The sequence below is a fragment of the Martes martes genome (genome assembly GCF_963455335.1).
Source record: "Martes martes genome assembly, chromosome: X".
Taxonomy (NCBI): domain Eukaryota; kingdom Metazoa; phylum Chordata; class Mammalia; order Carnivora; family Mustelidae; genus Martes; species Martes martes.
In genome coordinates this window covers 35233223-35246673 of record NC_137897.1, presented here as the reverse complement: position 1 = coordinate 35246673, position 13451 = coordinate 35233223, and the positions used below count along the sequence as shown (strand labels likewise).

Genomic DNA, 13451 nt, shown 5'->3' with positions numbered 1-13451 from the left:
TGTTCTTTTTGCTTTACTTTCTGGGCTATTTCCTCAACGTTATCTTCTAGCCCTTCTATTGAGTTTTAAATTTCTTAAGGTGTTTCTTTTTAAAGAGCCCTTTTTTTCTTTCCTGAAAGTTCTGTTTTTGTTTCATAGTTATAATAACTTTCTGAGGATATTCATGGTAGTTTGAAGGGTTTTTTTGTTTGTTTAGTCTTTTTCCTTTAGGTTGCTCTTTCTGTTCTGTGATCTGTCTTCCGAATTACAGACTATTCTCCAGATATCTTGGAAGTTTGGAGGTGTACTCATGAGTAGGAATAGAGCAGTGGTTCTCAGCGGCAGCCAGTTTTGCCCCCCCCCCGCCAGGGGACATAAGACAATGTCTGGAGACATTTTTGGATGTCAGAACTTGGTCGGGGGTGTTGCCCGGATTGCTGTTAGGCATCCTGCAATGCAGAGGATATCCTTGCCCAGTAAAGACCTATCCAGGCTTTCAAAATGTCAGTAGTGCTGAGGTTGGAAATCCTGCAGTAGTGGGGCTGAAAGCTGATTGACAGCTCTGAACTTGTGGGTGGGGCTTGTTGAGCAATTCAAGTCATTATCTATAGGTTTCTCCTTCTGGCCTGGTCAGGTACACAACAGAAAATCTTTTCTCCTCCTGCCTGAAGGCTAAAGCTCTAGCTTCTTACATCCCCCTATTAAGGGGAAAAGAGGTGGGGCTGTCTGTATTCAGTTTGTGTGTGATCACTCAATCCCGTAGCTTTCCATTTACTCTTATCCACTTCCTCAACTGCCTTGTGCCCCAGTTCTCAGACCCTATGTTTTACCCTCTGTAGAGCGGGTCTCTGATAGAATGACGGTAGGGCCTTTGCACGGTGGGATGGAGTGTGGGTATGGAGGGGGCCTCGGGCTCTAACTGCTGCTCTAGAGATTTTCTTTCAAATCTGTTCTTTTAGCCTCACCTTCTAGTTCCAGGGTTATCTGGTGCAGCCACCTCAAGAGTTTCTTGAGGATTCTGGAGTATAAAATGCGTTTGATTTATGAACTTGCCTTATTTTCTCTTTGCACTTCAGCTTTCCTGACTCTAAGTCAGTTACCACTACTCCACCACTGCTTTTTTGCTTCCCAAATTTGAGTATTACTACTGTCGCTTCTAGTTTCTCCTAGTCCTTTTTATTTTTTTAATCTTTATTTTTTTTTCTTTTCAGTGTAACAGAATTCATTGTTTATGCACCACACCTAGTGCTCCATGCAATCCGTGCCCTCCATAATACCCACCACCTGGCTCTCCCGACCTCCCACCCCCTGCCCCTTCAAAACCCTCAGGTTGTTTTTCAGAGTCCATAGTCTGTCATGGTTCACCTCCCCTTCCAATTTCCCTCAACTCCCTTCTCCTCTCCACCTCCCCATGTCCTCCATGTTATTTGTTATGCTCCACAAATAAGTGAAACCATATGATAATTGACTCTCTCTGCTTGACTTATTTCACTCAGCATAATCTCTTCCAGTCCCGTCCATGTTGATACAAAAGTTGGGTATTCATCCTTTCTGATGGAGGCATAATACTCCATAGTGTATATGGACCACATCTTCCTTATCCATTTGTCCATTGAAGGGCATCTTGGTTCTTTCCACAGTTTGGCGACCGTGGCCATTGCTGCTATAAACATTGGGGTACAGATGGCCCTTCTTTTCACTACATCTGTATCTTTGGGGTAAATACCCAGTAGTGCAATTGCAGGGTCATAGGGAAGCTCTATTTTTAATTTCTTGAGGAATCTCCACACTGTTCTCCAAAGAGGCTGCACCAACTTGCATTCCCACCAACAGTGTAAGAGGGTTCCCCTTTCTCCACATCCTCTCCAACACTCATTGTTTCCTATCTTGCTAATTTTGGCCATTCTAACTGGTGTAAGGTGGTATCTCAATGTGGTTTTGATTTGAATCTCCCTGATGGCTAGTGATGATGAACATTTTTTCATGTGTCTGGTAGCCATTTGTATGTCTTCACTGGAGAAGTGTCTGTTTGTCTTCTGCCCACTTTTGGACATGATTATCTGTTTTGTGCATGTTGAGTTTAAGAAGTTCTTTGTAGATCCTGGATATCAACCTTTTGTCTGTACTGTCATTTGGGAATATCTTCCATTCTGTGGGTTGCCTCTTTGTTTTGTTGACTGTTTCCTTTGCTGTGCAGAAGCTTTTGATCTTGATGAAGTCCCAATAGTTCATTTTCGCTTTTGTTTCCTTTGCCTTTGGAGACATATCTTGAAAGAAGTTGCTGTGGCTGATATCGAAGAGGTTACTGCCTATGTTCTCCTCTAGGATTCTGATGGATTCCTGTCTCACGTTGAGGTCTTTCATCCATTTCGAGTTTATCTTTGTGTATGGTGTAAGAGAATGGTCGAGTTTCATTCTTCTACATATAGCTGTCCAATTTTCCCAGCACCATTTATTGAATAAACTGTCTTTTTTCCACTGGATATTTTTTCCTGCTTTGTCGAAGATTATTTGACCATAGAGGTGAGGGTCCATATCTGGGCTCTCTACTCTGTTCCACTGGTCCATGTGTCTGTTTTTATGCCAGTACCATGCTGTCTTAGTGATCACAGCTTTGTAGTAAAGCTTGAAATCAGGTAACGTGATGCCTCGTTTTGTTTCTCTTTTTCAACATTTCCTTAGCAATTTGGGCTCTCTTCTGATTCCATACAAATTTTAGGATTATTTGCTCCAGCTCTTTGAAAAATACTGGTGGAATTTTGATCGGAATGGCATTAAAATTAGAGATTACTCTAGGCAGTATAGACATTTTAACAATGTTTGTTCTTCCGATCCAAGAGCATGGAATGGTCTTCCATCTTTTTGAGTCTTCTTCAGTTTCTTTCATGAGTGTTCTGTAGTTCCACAAGTACAGATCCTTTACCTCTTTGGTTAGGTTTATTCCCAGGTATCTTATGGTTCTTGGTGCTATAGTAAATGGAAGCGATTCTCTAATTTCCCTTTTTGTATTTTCATTGTTAGTGTATAGGAAAGCAACTGATTTTTGTACATTGACTTTGTATCCTGCCACATTACTGAATTGCTGTATGAGTTCTAGTAGTTTGGGGGTGCAGTCTTTTGGGTTTTCCATATAAAGAATCATGTCATCTGTGAAGAGAGAGAGTTTGACTTCTTCATTGCCAATTTGTATACTTCTTATTTCTCTTTGTTGTCTGATTGCTGTCGCTAGGACTTCTAATACTATGTTGAACAAGAGTGGTGAGAGTGGGCATCCTTGTCGTGTTCCTGATCTCAATGGGAAGGCTGTGAGCTTTTTCCCATTGAGGATGATACTTGCCGTGGGTTTTTCATAGATAGATCTCCTAGTCCTTTTTAAAAAGTGATAGCCCCTTTGGTATCATTTTGGAGTCTGGGGAGGAAGATAAATTAGATGCATTGTGTTAAATCTGTTATCCTGGAAACCAATATGCTATATTCTAGCCTGATTTCAACCTTAATTCTAGTGTCCTTTTTTGATATATTTACTTTTGGTATCAAAATTGTTCATTTCCAGAGCACCTGGGTGACTCATTTGGTTAAGCATCCGACTCTTGATTTCAGCTCAGCTCCTGATCCTCCGGGCCCTATGTCGGGCTCCCTGCTCAACAAGGAGTCTACTTAAGTATTCTCTCCCTCTCCCTCTCCTCTCTCTCTCTCTCTCAAATAATAAATAAATCTTTTTTTTTAATTGCTCATTTCCGGGGCACCTGGGTGGCTCAGTGGGTTAAAGCCTCTGCCTTCAGCTCAGGTCATGATCCCAGGGTCCTGGCATCAAGCCCCACATCGGGCTCTCTGCTCGGCAGCGAGCCTGCTTCCTCCTCTCTCTCTGCCTGCCTCTCTGCCTACTTGTGATCTCCCTCTCTGTCAAATAAATAAAATCTTTAAAAATAAATAAATTGCTCATTTCCTAGACTTAACCTTTCTTCACATAAATGAATACCAGAGGGGAGGACTCTGTGACTGCATAGAGACACAGCTGCATTCTTTTCAAAACCATAAGCCATGGTACAACAATATTTATTCACTTGCAACATATTCTGGTTTCATTGACCTTTTACTTAAAAACAGAATTCTAGGGCACCTGGGTGGCTCAGTGGGTTAAGCCTCTGCCTTCGGCTCAGGTCATAGTCTCAAGAGTCCTGGGATCGAGCCCCACATCGGGCTCTCTGCTTCAGCGGGGAGCCTGCTTCCCCCTTTCTCTCTGCCTGCCTTTCTGCCTACTTGTGATCTCTCTCTCTCTCTGTCAAATAAATAAATAAAATCTTTAAAAAAAAAAAAAAAACCAGAATGCTGCAAGCTGCCACCTGCCTCAGATGGAACTTTCTGCCACAACCCTAATTGAAATTCATTATTCTAAAAGTTAAAGAGAGAACATCTATTTTATCAAATCTGAAATGCTATTAATTATCTTATTTCATTTTGATTAACATGCTGGCCGGAATTAGTAGAAATAAGAGAAAGATCATAGCTTATGATGGTGGCTTACTACTATCTGTCAATATTTTCCTCCACATAAATACTCGAGAATCAGCTGTACCATAGACCGCCCCCCGCCCCCGGCCAAAAAAAAAAAAAAAAAAAAAAAAAACCACATACGGGTGAAATTTCAAGCATGGAAGAGTTTTGGCCAGATGAATGGCCAGACTTAGGCCCTCTGAATTTTTGCTGTTCCTTAAAATATCATTCATGTATAATAAGTTTAAAACAATTACTGTATTATGCACACTTTATTACACCCTCTTTTTTTAAGATGGGAAACCAAGCCAGAATATTTAGAGTATTACTTGCCCATTTTCAGCCTGTCAGCCAAATAAAGGTACTCAAATCCTGTATACTCATTTAAATTTTTATCAATTTCCACTGAGTATCTGGTTGATGGATTAAATCATAAGAAAAACTTAAGGTGTATTTCGGTGTCTTTTTGTATACTAAATTTGATTCACTTTTGCTAACTCCTTGGGTGCCATTGAAATGCCTTACTTTTTGACCTGTCTTCAGGTCATCAGTAGTTAATAAACTCCTTTTCCTTGCTTTACATTATAGAATAAGCCTAAAGAATTGAGGATTGGGTTTGACTTTTATTCATAGACTTAAATGCCTCTCCGCCCCTCCCCCCCAAATTCTCTTTTCTCTACTTTTTCTGTAGCTTTCTTCATTTTACTATTACTAAAAGGGCAGGGAGAGAAGCTATGCTTTTCTTCCTCACCTTTCATCAAACAGGAAAAAGTTAAAAATTGACTCTATTGTCCATGAATAATCCCACATACAGATCTTGGAAATTTTCCAAAAAGATGTAGTGAATTGAAGCACACTACACGAATGTATATATAAATAGAATCCCAAGGCCTTATATGTGGACAAAAACCAGTTACAATAAGCATTTCCTGAAATTGCTTGCTGTTGTCAGGTAAGTAGTCACAAGTAAGGCATCCAGATTGAGAATGAAAACGTTTGTGGGAGTCCTGCCTCACTTTGTTATATTATCTTCTCTTAGAGCAAAATCTTTGAGCAATTTGGAGTGGTTACTGAAAAGGTCCTCTTTCTTCAGAGTTCTGAAAGGCACATTATTACTGCTTTTTTTCCTTCCAGTTGAGCTTTGTTAGGTTGCTTGAAGAGAGAGATTTGAGGCTGTGGTGTAATTGATGTCCAGATGATGGCATAGTGAAATCAACTAATTCGTATGATGTTAGAGAAATGTTTAAGTCTGGGTTAGATTATATTATATTTTCCTTGTCCCCTAATTGAGAGACAAACTCCTTAAGGCAAGCAGGATCACAAGTGCACCAGTGTAAATGAAGAACTTACCTGCTGATTGACCATGGGCATTCACATGTACTGTCTTTACTTGTAAAAGCTAATGAGAGTGTTACTTTTCCTGGTGGGAGGGATATACCTGTGTATACATGTACATGTATTTAATGACTTAAACTATACTTGCTTTCAGGTAAATTGCTACAGTATATTGCTTTTGTGTTCTTTATTATTCAGTAATCAATTCAAGCATGTCCATGTACGTTCAATCTTTGGTTCAGATACTTATTTGATAACTATTAATCGCAAAGAGCTGTGTGTACCCATGTGTGTGTGTATGTAATGCATGGGCCCAGGCATTGGTGTTTTAGCAGTCATCCCAGTTGATTCAATTGTATGGCCAGTATTAAAAGCCACCAGTTTAGCAAGAGAGCTGGATGACTCAGATGAGTAGCCCAGTGGCTCTTCTGGAAGAAAGTACTTCCTTTTCTGTGGTAATTTAGAACAATTCCAATTTGAAATTTAAGGAAGATAGATTTCTCTGTCATGTCTTGTGAGACTGGAGAGGCTGTTGGAGGCAAAATCGTGCAGGGCTTTCTCTTTGTGAAGTGCCTCTTCGAGTATTTTGGCCAGACTTTACTGGGGTATATTTTCCTATTTGGGAATTATTTATGTGTTTTGGTTCTTAGCTAAATATATGCATTGAAAATACCTTCTTTCTCTGGGATTTTGAGCAGAAACATAAGATCAGATTTCCATTTTTAAAACATGACTCCAAGAATGAGTAGGAGAAGCAAGTTCTTCAGCAGTCCCGGTAGAAGATGATAGTAGCTTAGATCTGGGTATGTTACATGGAGAGAGGTCGAGAGGATTAAGAGAGAGTTGAGAGAAAGTCAGTGGACTTGTTAGTGAAGATTGGGTAGGTAGTGGGTAAGGTGAAAGTGGAAGGGGTCAAGAGTGACTTAAGTTTCTGCTTCAAAAGGTAAAAGCTGTGTGTACTGCCACTGTGATTTCTTACTCTAAGATGTTGATAATACATGTAGAATATTACAAAAATTATTTGCCTTGAATATAAGAATAGTAAGAATTTTCATAAGTCATTTTAAAGTGCAGATTTACTTTCTATTCTGGTTTAATAACATGAATTATTACCTCGTGGATTGTAGAAAAATATGTTCAAAATTGTGGTGCTTAAATTTGATCTTAAACTACAGCCATAGTAGACACTGAAACTTCAGTAAGATGTTGATGGGGACATTATTTAAAAGCAATGAATTAAACTTGGCCTTTTTTTTTTTTAAAGGGGTCCCTTCAGTGTTGTACGACGATGTATCAACAGAGAAACTGGGCAACAATTTGCTGTAAAAATTGTTGATGTAGCCAAGTTCACATCAAGTCCAGGGTTAAGTACAGAAGGTAAGAGATGGATTTCAAGTAAGTTATTTGATGTCTGGCTTTATTTCATCTCCAAAATCCATTTATCAACCTAACTTTCATCTGGGGGTGGGGAAGTGGTGGGTATAATGTAGTGGGGAGTGGGTGGAGACAGTTTAAATTTCATTCTAGTTTGTCAGTTCTAGAACATGGTATTTGAAAGATAGCTAGAGTAATTTACAGTTATAGAAACACATAAGATTGCTCTAGGCCTATTGTTTTTGACTAGGAAGTAGTGAAATCTAGATATCTATTTGTAAGGTCTAATTTTGAGTCCTGTGGTATGGAAGATGGGATGGGAAGGGAGGGAAGGGAAATAATGGCAAAGATGTGATAATTGCAGTTCAAAAGAAACTAGGATGAATTCCCTCCAAATCCAAAACTTACCACCTTTATGATTATGGTCTAATAGTACTAAAGACTCCTATATCACATTTGGCTTAAGTCACTTAGAGTGCATATGTGAAAATTGGAAAGATCAGTACGGTTATGATGTGCAGGACTTAAACTTTGGTTTTAAGACCTTGATATGGTTAATCATATTTATATGTAAATTTTTTAAACAGTAGGTAAGCATTTTTAAGTTACTTATTTTTTATATCGTCCTTGCTTCACCTGGCCACAGTTCCAGTGTGCTCCTACTTCAGCTGGCACAATTGATTGTATTTATTTTTCTGATTAGCCTGTCTTCCAAATTCAGGCTATTTAACAGTGCAGTAAAAGCTACCCTCCTACAGTCTTTTTTTTCCCCCCAGGAACAATGCAGTTGATCGCTGAAGTTGGAAAAGCTAAGGCAGAGTAGCCTATTTATATTTTATCCAGTTATTCTGACTTTGGAAAGTAGAATCCCACATTCTGTGTGCTGCAAGTTAATCTGTTTCTGTAGATCTTTTTTCAGGATCCTTGCTTTTAAATACTTTTTTAACCCTTTGAATTATTATTATTATTATTATTATCATCCATATACTGATTATAGAAGATTCTTAGAAGTTGTTACTCACAAGAAGCATTGATTTTTTTAAGTGCTTTAATCCTTAAAATGTTGTGGTAAGATTCAGAGGTTTTAGATCTCATGGTTTCATTCTCTGGAATTGGCTATTATTACTTTTTAATATAAATTATTTTATGAATTTAGCAGAATTTAAAATTCCAAGCAGACTTTGCAACTTAATTATGTTTCCAAAAACTTAGCTGGATTTAAGTTTAATATACTGTATGTGATTTTGTATACCTCAGTTGTCAATGAATAATACCTTCCTAGGTCTTGAACGTAGTTTATTAAACCTATAGATGTGTTGAATCTTTCTCTTAATGTTCTGTTACTGTTGATAAACTTAAGAGTCTAGTTTAAAATCACAAGTCTAAATCAGTTACTCAATATACCAATTTTATATTGATTTAGCTCATTGTTATATCTAATTCTGAATCTCTTCAGGCTAAAGACATTTTTAGGGAGGCAATTGATTACTTTCTCAGTTTGCTGAGATTGTTTATTGACAGATTTCTTCAGCAAGGGATCTCTGGCACTATAGACTCCGACTGCCAGGCTGAACCTTTTTTTTTTTTTTCCCATTTTCACCTAGTTAGGGAGTCAAATGCCAAACTTAACAAAAAAGAGGTAGGGGGGGACAGGGAGGGTTAGGATGTAATCCATGTCTCTGAGTTTGTCTTGTCTTTACCTAATATATGGGAGCCTGTCACTGAAATTGTAGTTCGTTCCTTCATTGTTTTGGCATTGCTTTTGCTATATAAACGTCTTCAAGTCCAGTTCTGAAGACAAGGCCAGGTCATTTCATTTATCCTATAGAAGGGCCACATCCTATAGATAGTAAATGATACCAGTTGAATTCTGCATATTACTCATGATTTTATCTGGTTCTGAAAAGAGTTCATTGCTACTCAAATGAGAATGTACCATTTGTCCTTTATATTTATGGCACCAAAATGTAGTTTTCCCATCTTCTTTAGCACAGTGACTAAGAAGCAAAATCAAAATTCCATCTCCATTACTCACCCACCTTTCCTTTCTTTCCTTCCCTTTCTTTCTTTCTTTCCTTCCTTCCCCCCTCCTTCCTGCCCTTCCTTCCCTCCAGTGGTGTTCCCGTATCCTCTTACTGCTCATGCTCACACTATCTTACTTTAACCTGGACACATCTTAAGATATATATAATAAATACTTTATTTATAAAATCTCTGGCTAATTTCCCCTTCCCAGTGTCTATTAACTCGTTTCCAGTCACTGACGGCAAAACATCTTAACCCTTTTGCCCTTCCAGTCCATTTACTAACTCTTAGGGTCCAAATATGACCTCATTCATGGCTAAGTGTGGGAGATGCTATATTAAGAAAAAACATATTATGAAGTGAAATTTAACACAGTAAAAAGGCATCCATAGGTTTAAATATCTAGAAATAGCTGTATTTACTGTTACATTCTCTTCTAATTAAGCCTCTCAAGCAATACATAATTTAAAATCTGTTTTATTCTTTATTCTTTTTCCACTTTTTAAATTTATTCTTTATTTAAATTTTGCTTAGTTGACATATAGTGTAGTATTGTTTCTAGAGTAGAATTCAGTGATACATCACTTCCATTTTATTTTTTAATTTTTGTCTTTGTGGTTTATTTGACCATGTCATTGCCTCAATATTTTTTCCTGTTTTAGTGCATTTGTATTCAAACACATTATTGAGTAAAATGGGTTTTGTAAAGGGTCACCTGAGGTCCTAACATATGCTCTTTACTTAGATAGATTATTGTAATATGAAGACATATACAAAGAGCACCCACTTTTAAAAGATTTTCTTTATTTATTTGAGAGAGAGAACGAGAGGTAGCATGAGAGGGGAAAAGGTCAGAGAGAGAAGTAGACTCCCCATGGAGCTGGGAGCCCAACATGGGACTCGATCCCGGGACTCCAGGATCATGACATGAGCTGAAGGCAGTTGCTTAACCAACTGAGCCACCCAGGTGCCCAAGAGCACCTACTTTTTTTTTTTCTTATTTATTTATCTGACAGATGGAGATCACAAGTAGGCAGAGAAGCAGGCAGAGAGAGAGAGAGGAAGGGCAGCAGGCTCCCCGCCGAGCAGAGAGACCGATGCGGGGCTCGATCCCAAGACCCTGGGATCATGACCCGAGCCGAAGGCAGAGGCTTTAACCCACTGAGCCACCCAGGCGCCCCAAGAGCACCTACTTTTAAGAGGCTTACAGTTAAAGAGTCTTCAACCATTGTTTCTAACATTGTTTTAATAAGAACATGTAATAAATCCTAACTACATAATTTACAAAGTAGCTTTTGAAATGAAATCCTATGTATTAGTTGGAGACCACTTTTATGTTTTAATATTCTAAATTCTTGATGCTCCACTGGAGATGTAATTATTTAAATATCTGTTTTCTATTTTTCCCATTAAAATCTATTTTTTTTTCAGTAGGGGTTCTTAATTTACAGGTTATAGGACATCCAAGAACCCTTTAAATTGTAAGCTCAATTATAAATACATGTTCATTTTCCTAGGAAGGAAGTCCATAGCTTTTATTAGATTCCTAAAAAGGCATATTATTCCTAACTGGTTGAATTTCTTCTTTCACATGTATGAAAAAATGAAATTGATGCTTATGAACATGAGATGAATAACAAGTTTTTATTAAATGAAAGCTGGCTGAATTTAGGATATTACTTCTGATTAGAGGATATTTTCATACATACATACACAGCCTCCATTAATGAAATTCCTTGATGAATATCTTAAAACTTTTAATGAGTGCACATTTTATCTCTTATATCTCTTTATCCCTACTAAACCACTAATTAAATTTGACTTTTTTGTTTTAAAAGTAGGTATCAAAATTAGGCAAATTGTTATAAGGGAATTTTAAGGAACATAAGATATATAGAATTGGAAATTGAATTGACAGTTCTGAAATCTTAAAGGGACTCAGTTCTTTATGATTCAATTTTAAAAGTTAAAAAAGGCAGTTTTTATTTTGGAAGAATATTGTCTTCTAGAAAGAATATAGATTGGGTCCCAATTTACCTACTCTTTAAGAATATCTCATTCTGAAAGTCCCAGATAGCAGATGATGTCAGCAAAATTGGAGAAGTTAAGGACCTTTGACAATTCTCCTCTCCATAAAAGCAAGGGGAAAACTGGCAAAAATAGAATCAACTTTTTCAGAACTCTGGAAATTAACCGAAGGTTTGCAGCTATACAGGAAGAATTTATTCAGGAAAAACCACTGATTCATGCTAAGAACAGTGAGCTTTGTGGCATTTTTACTTACCTCATTCCCACCTTCCTCTCTCCAGTTCCATGGTAACCCTGAAAAAAAGAGTTCACAATTATGGTGCAAACCAGGAGGTTTGGGTAGTCTCCAAAGGAGGCAGAACGGGGATGAAGTTCCTTGAAAGCCACATGCCTATGAAACTGTCATTATCTGACCTGTCTGGTAGTTCCCTTGAAGGGACACCACTCTTTATTTGGTCTGACTCAGAGATTGCCTACTGCAAAATAACTTTTGCCTGGGGGCATTTGTTGAAAATTCTTAGAGGCAGTTTAATTTTATAGCTACCTGAAGTCATAGAGTAACAGTTGGGGCAAGCAAAAAAGCTAACCTAAAAGCTTAAAAAGAAACACTGAGTAGTGAGAGGTCTGTAGGAGCTCTGAAAAAAACAAACATATCTTTGGGAATCAAGAAAGCCATGCACATACATAGGACTGTGTACATGCCCAGGAAAGACCTAACAGGGCCTTAAGCTCTGAACTCTGACCAACTTTGAGGCTGTGCCAATAGGAATTGAATGCTAAGGCAGAGTCGTCAACTCCCTGAGGGTCGAAGGTATGCCCTGATGCATACAGAGCCTCTGCCTGAGCAACAGCCAAACCAACCAAGCACAGACTTAGTGGCCACACACAACAAAGATTGCAGACTTTACAGAATTTATTCCAAAAACTTAACCAAACAAGTAAGAACAGAAATTGCCACAGTAACAGCAAACCCTAGAGGAAGGGAGATTCTAACTTCCAGAGTTGACACATTATTTAAAACATCCAGTTTTCAACAACAACAAAAAATTGAGACATGCAAAGAAACAAAGTAGGGCTCATTAATGAGAAAAAAAGCAATCAATAGAAATTATCCCTGAGCAAACTGAGTTGTTGGACTTACTGAAAAAAAAAAAAGCTTATTTTTTTTAAAGATTTTATTTATTTTACAGAATGAGAGAGCACACAAGCAGGGGAAGCAACAGAGAGAGAGGGAGAAGCAGGCTCCCTGCTGAGAAGGGAGCCTGATGCGGGGCTCGGTCCCAGGACCCTGGAATCATGACCTGAGCTGAAGACAGATGCTTTACCAACTGAGCCACCCAGGTGCCCCTAGAAAAAGAGTTTAAATCCGCTATCTTAAATGTGTTCAAAGAAATAAAACTGTCTAAAAAAACTAAAGGAAAATGAGAATAATTTCACCAAATAGAAACTATCAATAAAGAGAAATTATAAAAAGAGACCCAAATAGGAATTCTGGAGTAGAAAAGTGCAATAAACCAAAACCGTTTTACTGGAGGGACTCAATGGAAGATTTGAGCAGACAACAGAGTTAGCAGTCTTGAGGATAGGTCCATTAAGATTATTTAGGCTGAGGAACAGAAAGAAAAAAAGGTTGAGCAAAATTAACAGCCTCAGAGACCTGTAGGACACCATCAGACACATTGAACATATGTATAACTGGAATCCCAGAAGGAGAGGAGAGAAAGGGAGAGAATATTTGAAGAAGTAATGGCCAAAATTTTCTCAGATGTGGTAAAAGATCTAAATCTGCACATCCAAAATACCCAAGCAACTCCAACTCCAAGTAGGGTAAACTCAAAGATATTTCAGAATCAAACTGTCAAAAGCGACAGAAGTAACTCATCATGTACAAGGGATCCTTAATGAGGTTAATAGCAGACTTCTTGTCAGAAACCATGGAGACCAGAAGACAAGCGGGTAACTTATTCAAAGTGATGAAAGAGATGGTCTACCAAGAATTCTATATCCAGGAAAATAATAGCTCTCAAATGAAGGTTCAAGACCTTCTCAGCTAAAACTGAGAAAATTCATCACTAGCAAACCTGGCCTATAAGAAATAGTAAAAGTAGTCCTTTAGGCTCAAAAGGAAACACTAGTTAGTAACAAACTACGAGTACCAGTAAAGGTAATTGCATATGTAAACATGAAAGACAGCACACATGTATTTTTGATTTCAA

General features: G+C 38.1%; 1 protein-coding gene across 2 annotated transcripts in view; it reads left to right on the top strand.

Annotated features, from left to right (window-relative positions):
* Positions 1-13451, top strand: part of CASK (calcium/calmodulin dependent serine protein kinase) — a 342806-nt gene that overhangs the window by 58563 nt on the left and 270792 nt on the right. For both annotated transcript variants that reach the window (XM_080794824.1, XM_080794823.1), the window contains exon 2: positions 7073-7185. In XM_080794824.1, coding sequence (XP_080650950.1) covers positions 7073-7185 — 113 coding nt within the window. The remainder of the gene's footprint in view (positions 1-7072; positions 7186-13451) is intronic.